Source organism: Coturnix japonica, chromosome 1 (assembly GCF_001577835.2).
Source record: "Coturnix japonica isolate 7356 chromosome 1, Coturnix japonica 2.1, whole genome shotgun sequence".
Lineage (NCBI taxonomy): Eukaryota > Metazoa > Chordata > Aves > Galliformes > Phasianidae > Coturnix > Coturnix japonica.
In genome coordinates, this window is record NC_029516.1 from 31,308,719 (window position 1) to 31,321,970 (window position 13,252).

Genomic DNA, 13,252 nt, shown 5'->3' on the forward strand with positions numbered 1-13,252 from the left:
TATGCCAAGACATCACTCACAGAACTGCAATGGGGTAGCTGACTACTAAAATATATGCAAATGGCGGCAGAATAAATGAGAAGAACTTAAGGAGACTCATAACTTGGTCACATATCCCTCACACAAGCACCCAGTTCATCATTTTTTGAGTTATATTTCAAACATTTATTAGTACAAAAGCTGTAAATGATGATGAAATTATGCAGTAGTCAAACAAATAATGAAACCAGGGCTAGCATGGCGACTTAAGGAGTTGGGTGGGGAGGGGGCTATCTGCTAAATATTGCTGCACTCAAGAGACTGGCTACTGGATGAGTTGAGAAATGCAAACACAGCAGTCAGCATCCCGACGTACCAGTCAAGTGGACAGCTCCTTTAATTGGTTACCCCCTGCGAAATGGGAAAAAACAGAGGGAGAAAATTAAAGCATCCTGCACCATTGAACTGGAGAACACCCCTGGATCAATGGCCGTCACTCTCAAAGTTTCTACTGTAGGGAAAAGCCCACAGAGGAGCTGTAGACTCACTGCTACAAGTGGGTGCTACCCAAAGCACCACTGTCAAAGAGGTGTTACAAGGTAGGGTGACTGGGAACATGCAGGAGGAATTTGCTGCTGAAACGTAATATTTAGGGAATTTTTAGATAGAGGTATGTATATAGAAACACACTGTATATGTAAAAACACACGCACACACACACACACAAAGATAAATCCCACAGCTCTGCTACAGCTATAAATCACAAGGGAAAAATATTTGTAATTTTTCCCCTCTATTTTACATACCATCTGAGCTAAACACAGCAGAATGGGGTATAAATGAAGTTGAAAAATTACAGCAAAATAACTCTGAAATACAGAAGCCAGTCTTCCTAATAACTCAATTGTATTCTAAAATGTCAATAAGAAAATCCAGACAGAAGTTCCATTTCACTGTAACACAAGAATAAATGGTATATTCTAAAATAACACTTCAGGGTTGCAAAGCCTCAAAATTTACTTCCCTTGACAGCTGTCCCATACTGTGAGCTTGCTGTATGTATTCCAGTGGTGGTTTTGTTGTTGTTGTTGTTGTTTTTTAATATTAATTTATTCTGCAGCATTACATTTAAGTCAGAACAGACCTCTAAACTCCTCTGTTGTACAGAGCAACCAACAGCCATGTATTACATTGGGACTGACTTATGTCACTGAAAACTATGTGAACTAGCTAATGTAAATGGTGCCCTGGAATTCTTAAACTCTGCAGTATGGAACCATGATCTGACAAAGTGCTGATTTTAAGACCTAGCAACCCTGATAGCACATGGCTCGGTCAAATTCATCTAAATAAGGACAAGTTTCTTCAAAACAAAACCAATTTAAGCAAAAATGGGAAAAAATAAATAAATTAAAAGAAAAATGAATGGATCTGCAGTGTCAGCTCTATGTCACACTCACCTGTCTGCAATGCTTGCAGATTTGATTTTGTCTATGACAATGACCTGTTTGTTGCAGCACATCGAAGTGGACAGTGCAACCCCAAGAGCCGCACCAGGAGTTTTGGCAACTTCAACAAGCAGTGGTCCAGATGCTGTTGAAACCGAATCTGTTAAAATTAGACAACAAAAATTGAGTACAATACCAGTGTAGTATTTATGCCATTTTCTTTTTTCTTTTCTATTTTTTATTTTTCCCAAATAAAATTTCTGTCTATTCTATTTTTCTTATCAGACAATATGACACACAGAAAAAATCTGGAATGTCCCCAGTTTAGGCATGAAGAACTGTCATGGGATAAAGTACTGCTTTCCAACAGGTCACAAATAAATAGATGAGCAAACAGTGAAAAAAGAAAGCTGCTTCCTAAATACCAAAATAAGGCAGTCAGTGATAGGGGTGAAACATGTTCTGGAGACTGCCTGAGAATACTCAGAAGTTGATACCCATCTATCAATAAATGACCTTAGTTACAATACAGTAAGTGAAGGGGTCCTGTAAGGATGTAAAAGGAATGTGGTAAAGTAAGTGATATGAGAAGGCTTCAGAGATACTTACCATCAGAGTAAAAGAAAGTGTGTAAGTAGAGACATGCTGGAGTGAAGCTACTGAATGATGTACTATACAACAGTAGCGATTCATATACATGGAGTACTGGAGCCTGCTATAAGAATACAAGGAAAATGTACAGCTGCGACGTCTCTCAAAAGCTGTAAAGAAGTTGCAGATGGAGCATGGAAAAGACAGGGATCAAGGTACTCCATATAGTCTAGAACCTAAAAAATGAGTCCAAAAATGTCATCCTGCCACAGAAGAGTAAGACTGTGAAGCTGTATATTACTGTAACAAGCTATATATGATGATACAACAAACAGTATGAGAATTTTAACTACTAGTCATGCGAGGTGTTCTTCATAGCTGGAGAGTAATGCAGGTAAACTGGACACAAACATGAAGAGAAAAACGTGCTTGGATAGAATAACATACAATACCAATAAAGCAACAGTTAAGAATTATAAAACACACTTTTCCCCCACAAATTCAGACAATTTTTACAACTCTCTCATCTTTTTTTTTCCCAGCTAGAGACTTGAGAGTTAGAAAGAGACACTCGGTATTTTTGAAAGTGCCCATTAATTCTGAGCTACGTATTTCTGAGCCCAACTGGGGACTGACTTTTTAAAGGCTGAACTTCCACAGACACCACCAAAATAAGGTTCTCTATAAATCTGAACCAAACTTTAAACTACGATCCCAAAAGAGAGTCCACCCAGAAGCATTACTGTCTGGTACTTCAGGTACTAATAGATTTAAAGCTGGGTGAACAGCCCTTAGCAGCCACCTGTCCTCCTCTGGTAATTAAAGGAGGAATCCTTACAGCAATCAAACTGATGTCTTAGATGCTCTGGTTTAGCGCCTAACCTGGGCAGGGTGCGCACAGCTGAATAAGCAGAGCAGAATTTAAGAATTCCCAATTCCTGTGCTGAGAAACGGGGTTTTTTTTCTTCTTCTTGAAAATTTCATTGTTTTCTGGAACTACAAACAAGCTCATATTTACAAATGTATGGGAAGAGGTCATGAAGGATGTTTGTCATGAGTCCTGTGGCAAAGGTTTGAACTCAGATGGATCCAGGAAATGATAAAACTGAAATTGTTACTGCTCATCACAGGTCCGTTCCGTAGCGATCGCCTTGAGGAGAGGAAGGGAAGCTATATATTCAAATATAATCTGTCAAGAATGAATAAATCTTTCAAGATGGTGCAACAGAATTACTTGAGAAATGCGCTACCAGCTTATGTCCCACCATTATTTCCCAGGTGCCTGTTAAAATGCACTGGGAAGGCAAACCAAGAAAGACAGGATGAATAAACAGGATAACTACATTAGAGGAACCAGAAAAGAAGAAGTGGAGTGTGTCTAACTGTGGATAATAAACACAAGGAAGAGAAATCAGAGGGCAATAATCAAGCATACATTCCCTGACAGAGAGGGATTAGTTCATCATGTCGAAGTAAAGCATGGGTATGAAAAATGAATGATACAGGTATAAATTATTCATGTGTGAGGATGTTTCAGTCATTAAGATATTTACACCGTGACTGAAGCACTTACAGACTATGCTGATTTATTGACTACGTAATTACATAAGATACACTGATGAATGTTTGCATGAAAAATGCTCCAGATTTTTGATTTTGTTAATAATTTTTCTCACCTTTGAACACTGCATCTCAATCAGTACACGAGGCGTGATTAAAACCTCCCATAGGTTGCAGCACTGCTTTCTGCATGCTAATATGTTTCTTCTGTTAGCAAGCATGACAGTTTTTTTATCTGCTACCTTTAAGCACTGGCTGTAAATGGGCTAACAATTTTTCACCTTAAAGCTGTATATAGCAGGTCCATGTAGCCTTCTCTTCTGTAGTCTCTGACTGAAAGCAGTATTTACATGTCACATATATATGTGTATATAGCAAGTCTGCACTGGTTCATATCAATAAATAAATGTATAGTTCCTCAAACATTACAACCCTCCCCTTGCAAAGTTTTCATGTTTTTGTAGTAATGCATTAAGATATCTAAATTTATCTCACTTCTGTCACAAGGTAAGTCAATATTTCAGAGAAATATATTTTCTTGATCAAAAAACTGTTCTCTCCTGTCCCTCACATCTTTTTTCATTACCTTCACATGGAACTTCTGCAACCCACAGAAAGCAAATGGAGCAATTTTTCCAGATATGGTTTAATATTTCAGGTGTCAGACATACCATAGGTTTCCATCAGGAAGGGCTGAAGTATTTGCCATTCCTTTGGAAAGCTACAGAGCTGAAATGTGAAAATCAAAGTCGATACATTTTTTACAGGGCACGTAAAGTCCAGGGCTAGTTGTACACATTTAAGACTGAGTAACCAGGCAGAATTTCTAGCAGGTTGAATGAGTTTTGTTTCTAAGACCTGTGGCTATAGCAGCTACACTTCCCATTGAGACTATTTTGCAAAGCCCTTTACAGCACTTTTTAACTGAGGATGAAGCAGTGCAAAAAGCACTCAAGGATGCTACATGCATTCACATCCACTTCTCTTCATTAACCTGCAAACTATTCATTACTGTCAAATAGCATCTTAAACACTTCATGAAACTTGTCATCTTTTATATGGTTTGCTTTTTGTATTCTTAAGGACTATTTTTTTAAAATGAACACCAGCTCAGAAAGAGCATTCTTTGTGTCCATTGAAATGTTCTCTCTGCAAGACTTAAAGATGCCCAAACTCCTAGCAGTCCAGTGGCACCATCACATCCTACCCATCATATCCTATCTGTGACAGCAACACTCATAATAGTCTGCCATCCTATGACCCTGCTAGTTCCCTTCTCATGCTTTCCCAGTGGGAGGTGATTGACCTTCTCCAACTGTCTGCCTTTTCAAAGGCCTCAAGCAAAATAGGAACCAAACCCACCAAGCTCAAAAGTGACTAGTTCTTTGTAGTGCACAAGAGAAAGACTTGCTGAGAGTGGGGAAGCTTTTCTCCACCTCTGCCTTTCCTCCATATTTCTCCCCACTAATACCTTTTCTTTCCCCAGGTTTACTGTCCACATGGTCATAAAAAGATATTTTTAAAAGGCCAATTTTGGTACTGTTCTTCATTGCTTGTGTGATGTACCAAGCAACACCAGACCAGTCACATGCTGAAATATGCCTTAGTCTATCTTGCTATCATTTTTACTTTCCTTCATTGGGGCATTTTCATTTGCTTATATTTAACACCAGCGAGATGATTATCTAAGTCTCCCTTGCACACATGCATCTGATTGATGCTTATTTAAATGCTAATGTTTTGGAGTTGGGAGGCTGCTTCCTGATGTCACCCCCTTTCCTTTTACTTTAAAGATAATTTGATCACAACAAATTCAAAATACCCACTTAGCAAAAAGGAATATTGATTACATATTTTTTTAAAATGGTAATAGACAGTGGGATCATGGGTCAATGGTTACAAAAGGGGAAGCAGCAGCAAGGAAGAGGGGTAGGAATAAAACTTCTGCAGCATCTGAAAGGCACAGGAGGAACTTTCAAGGTGCCCTATGACTGGGTAGGCTAATTATTGTTCATTCAGAGCAATATTATAATATAAGTAAACCACACACGGTACTGAAGCACACACAAAGAGTATTGAAACATAATCCTGGCTTCAGAATTCTATTCTACGAATATTGCATAATATTTGCAGCCTGGCTTTGTTCATGCTGCATTTAGAGGAGTAGCATTTTTTCATCCCAGATCTTAGGGGAGAACTAGAATCAGTGCCAGTTAGCAAGCTCTGATAATGATGGCTGAAAAGCTCAAAGTCATTGACAGTGTTTGTAATTCTCCCTGGAGGGCTGGAATACAGAAAATATTAATAAGCTTAATGACATGTGAGACTTTACCCTAAAATATGTTTTGGAAGAGAGTAAGCCGGCATTATACATCGCCAGCAATATCCAGCGAGCGAGAGTGGTAGTTTCTTTAATAATAAAACAACTGTTTAAAAATTAAATAATGTTCTTGTTCAAAGGGTCACTGACAGTCTCCAAGGCCTGACTTACTTACAGTATGCTATAACATATGTGGGCTACTGCTCTTCCACTGCCTATGGAGCACCTGCATGTTTCAGGCCGGCCATAGAGTGAGCAATAGTTGCTCTTATTTTATCTGGCTCAGCTGGAATTAGAGGGTTAGAGGGGCAAAAACAGTAATGAAATAATTTTTAAAAATATAGCAGTGTCTTTTTCTTTATTGCCAATAACAGCATGACACTGGAAACGCTGGGCTGCTAATTGGAAGAAAGCTCATAGAATTCACAGAGAAAGATGAAACTGCTGTTAGAAAAAAAAAAAAAAAGGAAAAAGCTTCCAGTGGCATTTTACACACTCACTTTTAGAATAATCAACATTTAAAAGTAAGAAATAGGAATAATTTCAAGAGGATGCTAGCAGAATGAGTGACAATGAAATCAGAGGGACCTCTCAGCCTCCAAATGGAAAATGGAGACATTACAGTCTTCAAATGAATGCATCATCTGTCTCCTCTCCGATACGCAAGTAATTTCCTATTCTTGTCAACTGGCTGGCCCCGTTTTTTCCATTTTCCTCTTCTCACCTAATTCTTGCAGCTTATTTATCTGCCACTAATGCACCCATGCTCTGCAGATCAAAAGCTTAGCAGCTGCCTTTACTTAATTTCATACTTTGCAACCTTAACCCCATCAGCTTTCTCAGCTCAGAGCTGCCTACCAACCACTGAGGAACCACCTCTGCCTTCAGAACAGTGTGGGTGAGGATGTACCCATGCTTCTACTTCCACCCTGTCTCAGGCTCAGACATCTTTCATTTTTTACTGAATCTCTCCTCCACTCAAAAGTTGTATCGAATCCCATTCTCCTCATTTATTTCCATCTTTCTTTTTACTTGCACCATTAATCTAAAACCAGATTTACCTACCACTGAGCTTAACCCAGCGAGGGAAAGTGGCTGATGGAGCCTGTGCAGATGACCCTAAATCTGCCTCTTTAAGGTCAGCCTGAGAGCATTCCAAACAAGTCCGGGCTCTGCCATTTCTCTCCTCTGTTGCCTGAAAAAATGACTACTTCATAATAAATTCAGGTGGCACTGAAAAGAACTACTGAAAGCTCAAATCTTCATCCTCCGGTGGCAGCACAAGGATTCAGAGCTCAGGAGTATATAAACACAATTTGACAGCTAGTTCGGCAAGTTGGGCCTCAGACATCCAATTTTGATGGAAAGGCGGCTCCTGAAAACAGCCTCAAAACAGCATGACTGAGTGTGAGATGTCTGCAGAAGTCAGCTCTAACAAACTTCTGCCTGCATTTCATTCCAGGAATGGAACTCAGAACAGTAACTTTTTAAACTCATCTCCCAGGATAGGACAGACCCCAGAACAGTGCAAATAATACTAAAACAGTGCAAATAATACTATCTCTTCCACAGAGATCCTGTAATACACCATTTTCCCCTTTACAGAACACATAGATGCACAGATGCACACAGACACATGTTTAAAAGAGCTTCTCATGTTTAGCTTTTCTTGCAGGTAAAGCAGGAAACTACAATAGAGACTTTTGATTTTTTTTCAAAACATTCCAGTTCTTGTATGGATTTAATACCGGATCAACCATAACAAGTAGAACAAATAAAGAAAACATAACTTGCACCTCCACCTGCAAACTATGATACAGCTGTCGCGTCAAACTTTACATCTGCTACCCTTACAAGTGCGCTTGTAAGACACTACTGTGAAGTGCTGCAGTACCCAAAAATTACGTCTATTTGCGATAATGACCCTAAGTTTCCATCTATCAGTAAAAATTAGAGTGGAACTGGATTCTCTTCAAAGGCCTGTGGAGCAGAAGGACGCTTGCTGTCAGCACTTGACAGCTGGCAACAAATGCTGCAAACACCTAAACTTTATGCCAAGCTGACAGAACTCCTGTCTGCTCTGGAATAAAAAGTGGTAATGATGTATCAGATAACCTTAGAAGCTTCTGAGCAAAGGTGTGCCCTGGAGAATTAGGATGTCTTGATAAAAGAGCTGATGTGCACATGAAGCAGATAAGGCAAACAAGGACATGGCAACATCATGCAATGCAATGCTATAGTAGTGAGCTCCCTGTGCAGGCCCCAGATCCCACATGAGCAAGGGGCAGGACTGTGACAGCACCTTCTGGTTCTCAGCAGGTAGGTGAGCCATGTGCTGCTGTACAGCTGGACTGCCTGGGGCACTAGAGGTGCATGACAAGACTTTGCTCAAGAACTTCTGTTCTGAGCCACACTGCCTCATACATTCATCACTGCTTTGCACTTGTTAGCCACGTCTACACATGTAATAAGCACTGTTCTATGACTTGCAGAACTGGCTTTGGGTGTACTTCTGCTAACGTTAAACTGCTTGGATCAATAGGCAGAAGGTTTCAGACTTGACTAAAGATCTGCATGGTCTGTTTAGTGAGTAAAAGAATAAAAACAAACAAACAAAAAAACCCACCACACCAATAAACAACATGAAAACACCTAAAGTGATATTCTACATTGCTTTCCCAAAGAGAGAAGAATTCCTGGTGCTACAAGCAAGCACCATCAATACAATTTCCCCCCCAAACTTTTGTTTTCAATAGTCTGTACTTTAGTACAGCTCTCATAAATAATTGCTGCGTTGGCACAACCACTGTATAAAATGCTGCCACGCAGAAGGATGGGGCTGAGATCTGACCTTGATATCAACCCAGCAAGGAGCAGAGGGAGAGTTCTGCAGCTCTCTGGCATTGCCAGGAAGGGCAGAGAGTATTTTGTCATTTGATGCCAACCACTCACAAAATGAAAATTTGGCAGAAAGAGGCAGAACATTTTATTAACCGCTCTCTTTCTACTTCAGTATTATCTGAGTAGCAGTTTAGCAGAGGAGTTCAAAAAAACATGAAAAGTAATGTAGGTAATTCACCTTCAAACCTGAAACAGAAGACATAGTCCTGGTTCTGAATATACAGTCTTTGATCCCAAATTGCAAAAATAATCCAGGATTGCTTACCTGCTGTCTGCTTATTTCCAATTTTTCCCTCCCCAACACTTGTTATGAGTAATACTGAAACAGAACCACAGGGGGTGTGCATGTATTTGAAGTAAAAGAAGGAGGTCTGAGTATCTTATGTTCTTTGCAGCATATGTTTCTAGCAAAATAAATAAAATCCCAACCAAACAAAACCAATTCCACATATCTCTCAAAATCCCAGCCAAGCAATGACTTCCAGAAACCCAAGCACCTGATAACTGCCAGAATCCCAGCAGTGAGACATGTACCCTTTCCTCTGCCACCTCTACAGGTAGCCTCCCAGTTTGCTGCAGCACCACCCTGCAAGGCTCTTTTTTCCCTCCTCTCCTCTCCTTCCTTCTTCCTCTCCTTCCTCCTTCCCTCTCCCCTTGTCCTCCCTCCCTCTCCTCTCCTCTCCTCCTCTCCCGTGCCCTCCTCTCCTCCTCTCTCTCTCCTCTCCTCCTCTCCCCCTTCTCCTCTTTCCTCTCCTTCTCCTCGTCCTCTCCTCTCCTCATCCACCTCACTACCTCAAGTACCCACACACCACACAATGAGAGGCCGCAGTGCTCAGAAGGTTATTCTGCTCAGCACTGCTGAGCTGACCCTATCAGACTGTGCTTATGCAAATGATAAAAAATAAAATAAAATCCCAAACTGGCACAAACAATTTAGGAGCTGATTAAAATAAGTAAAGCACATATGAATTATTATAAAAAGGAGTGCATATTAAAAGGGGAAAAAAAAAAAAAAAAAAGGACAGAGCCATCTACTTACAAACAGAATAACATTAAAAGGAAAATATTACAGTCACCGTGTGGGCACAGAGCACTTCAAATTTAATGAACCCCAGAATGAATATTACCTGGATGAACTTGCTTTTACCTCTCTTCTTTAATTACATAATCACATAATTTTCTCTCTTTGAGAGCCTGAAGTAGAAGGTAGACAGTGCCTATTTCATTCGTAGCAACACTCTTCCTTTTTTTCTTTTCCCAATGCTCATGCCTTACTTACTGAATCCTCTTCTCATCCTTGCCTGAGCACTATGGGAAGGGGGAGCTATTGGATGGAGCAGCATTACAACACAAGTTTATTCATGATTTTATCTCATAACCATCCTTCAATGCATAAACACAGTGTTTTCCCCACTGTATAGAACAAACGAAGATCAGATAGATGAAGGTCAAAAGCATCCGCTAGTCTGGAGAGACCAATCTGAGACATCTACACTGGGATTCACTGCACCAAAATGCAAACATCTGTAGAACAGAACTGAGGAGTAAACGCCCTCTTCAATCATTGGAGAGAATGTGGCATTTAAAAAGTGCTTCACCTGACTTATTTCAGGCACCAACATCAGGAAGAAACAAGCTCTTCCCAGTATCACACAAGTGACTGATGAAGAAAAAACATATGCAATAATTACAACTAAACACATTATAATAATACATATGCTCCACAGAGTCTGAGGAAGGTTGCATGGGCAGCTTTAACTCTTTCCCATCCCTGAAGAGCTGAGCTGGAAGAAACTTTGCAAAGACAAAGGAAAACCATGCTCTGATATATGCAAAATCTCTTGAGAAAGTCTTCACAAAATGCTCCTTCTCCTGAGCACACAGAGGTACACTGAGGACATCCAAATATAGCTTCATCTGAGTGGATGGATTTTCACTGGGATAAGCAGAAAAAGAGACTTTTCTAAAAAGAGCTTTCTTTCCCTCTACCACTACCTATGAAAGTGCAGGTCTGTATTTCAGTGCTTCAAAAAGACACATCTTCACAAAGAAAAGATTCTCCAACACTCTCATCAGAGGCAAAACAACTTTCTCTAAGCTTATTGCTGGAAACGGCAGAACAATTTTGCCTGAAAATGCTCAAAAGAATAATTCAGACCTAGACAGTTAGCTGGGAGAGGTTGGGAGCGGGCCAGAAGAAAACCCTTGTCATGAACTGCTCAAGTTTTCATAGCTCTTAAAAATCAGGCTTAACTGTGAGGTGGTTTCCAGAAGTCTCAAGTGCATGGTTCCTCCTGCTGGGGGTTTCATAAAGAAGCAGAGAAAGAACACGGCCTTTCTCTTTTGCTTTTCTTCTGCAGCTGTTTTCTAGTTTAAACACAACAGATGATACTTCTCTCACATTCCCTGCTAAACTAAAGAACAGAAGAACGTGTTGAATGAGACAGACCAGCAGCAACAGTGCTTTCCTGGGATTTATAACACTGACCATTAACATTTGAAATCTGGTCTGTTATGCAGAAGCCAAAACGCATATCAAAAGAAACACATGGTGGATGCTAATCCAAGAGTTCCTTTTGTAGGATGTTGGATGGACAGTTTTTTGGTGACCTTATCACAAAACCAGTAACACTGTGCACGCACACTCTGTTCCCATACTAATGCTGAAGCACCAGAATAGAAAGATCTTTGTCAAGAGGGAAAGAGAAAATGGGCCTGGCATGTTCTCTTTTCATGGGCAGAATCACAGAATCAAAGAATGGCTTGGGTTGAAAAGGACCATGATGATCATTGGGTTTCAACCCCCCTGCTATGTGCAGGGTCACCAACCAGCAGACCAGGCTGCCCAGAGCCACATCCAGCCTGGCCTTGAATGCCTCCAGGGATGGGGCATCCACAGCCTCCTTGGGCAACCTGTTCCAGTGCGTCACCACCCTCTGTGTGAAGAACTTCCTCCTGATTTCTAATCTGAACCTCCCCTGTCTCAGTTTAAAACCATTCCCCCTTGTCCTATTGCTATCCACCCTCGTAAACTGCCATTCCCCTTCCTGTTTAAATGCTCCCTTTAAGTACTGGAAAACCACAATGAGGTCTCCTTAGAGCCTTCTCTTCTCCAGGCTAAACAAGCCCAGCTCCCTCAACCTTTCCTCATAGGAGAGGTGCTCCAGCCCTCTGATCATCTTAGTGACCCTCCTCTGGACCCACTCCAACAGCTCCACATCCTTGTGCTGGGGGCCCCAGGCCTGGACGCAGTACTCCAGATGGGGCCTCACAAGAGCAGAGTAGAGGGAGACAATCACCTCCCACTCCCTGCTGGGAGAGGACTGAGTTGTACTTGGGTGCAACTAAACAGTGTAAGCAGTACTGTTATTAGACAGTGTGCATAGAGTTAGATCCTTATAATACAAGTCTTGTCTACACTTCAGAATTGAATTGGCTGTACAGTTCCTAGAGCAGATACTCTCATGCTGGTAATGAAATAAAACATAGATTTAGTGGTGCAAACTGCGCTGGAAGTAGAAGCATTACACTGTCAGGAGACATTTTTGTTGGTATCAGCTGGGTCTTTATTTGAGGAAAACAGGGGGGAGGGCAAAGAAGCACAGCTCTGCTGTTTATTTCCCTAATGGCAAAGCTCTTCAAATGTAGGACAAGAGGTAGATTTTTCTCTTCTGGGTTCTATTTTAAATCCAAGCTGAAGCCACGGAGAGGCCTTCCACTGAGCCAAATGGGCTTGGACCAGGCCTCAGCTAACCCTGCGGAAGGCAGCAGACGGCTCACCTATGGATCAGTATTGCTCTCATCTTGAGCGCCTCAGGGCAGCACTCTGCAGCACTGCAGTAGCTGGGGATTAGATCCAGCTTCATGTGCATGCAAAAGCTACTCAATTCAGTGGAGAGAATCAGCTAGCAGACTGCATTTAACAATCAAAATAAAATGCATTTTAAGAACTTAAAATACCTGAATTAGGATTCTTTTTCAAAAGAGTATGTTAACTGTGATTAAGAACAGCAAGTTATTAAGTTGCTGGTGGACTCCCTGAGACAAAACATGGCAGGAGAAATTGCAGGGATGGTTTGCTTTAGATTTTCTTTGCAGCTATTGGGAATATTGTGCCAGAACCATATTAACGACACTGGGGAAACCAAAGGTTCAATGTGTTTGCAGCCCTGGTTTTCTTCCTTTCTTTCTTTTCCTTGTCCTTCTAAGCTGCTTGAGGCCTTCAGATTTCAATTAAGAACTTGGGTAGGATAACCTGAATCAGCAATAGCTTTTGGACACAAAATTAAAGGATAAAGAAAAACCCAACTAGGAGTTTTTAAAGAAAGTGTGGAGGGATTTTCTAAGCCACGTGAAGTAAGTCCCAAAGTTCTCCCTCAAGGTGAACATACACCATTCTTTCATGCATAAAACTTTCAGATTATATGCCAGAAATAAAAATGAAATGAACACT

General features: G+C 40.8%; 1 protein-coding gene across 11 annotated transcripts in view; it reads right to left on the reverse strand.

Annotated features, from left to right (window-relative positions):
• The window catches only part of GRIP1 (glutamate receptor interacting protein 1), a 275,417-nt gene that overhangs the window by 40,152 nt on the left and 222,013 nt on the right, over positions 1–13,252 (reverse strand). For all 11 annotated transcript variants that reach the window (XM_015856447.2, XM_015856413.2, XM_015856439.2 and 8 more), the window contains one exon: positions 1,440–1,587. In XM_015856447.2, the coding sequence (XP_015711933.1) occupies positions 1,440–1,587 (148 nt within the window). The remainder of the gene's footprint in view (positions 1–1,439; positions 1,588–13,252) is intronic.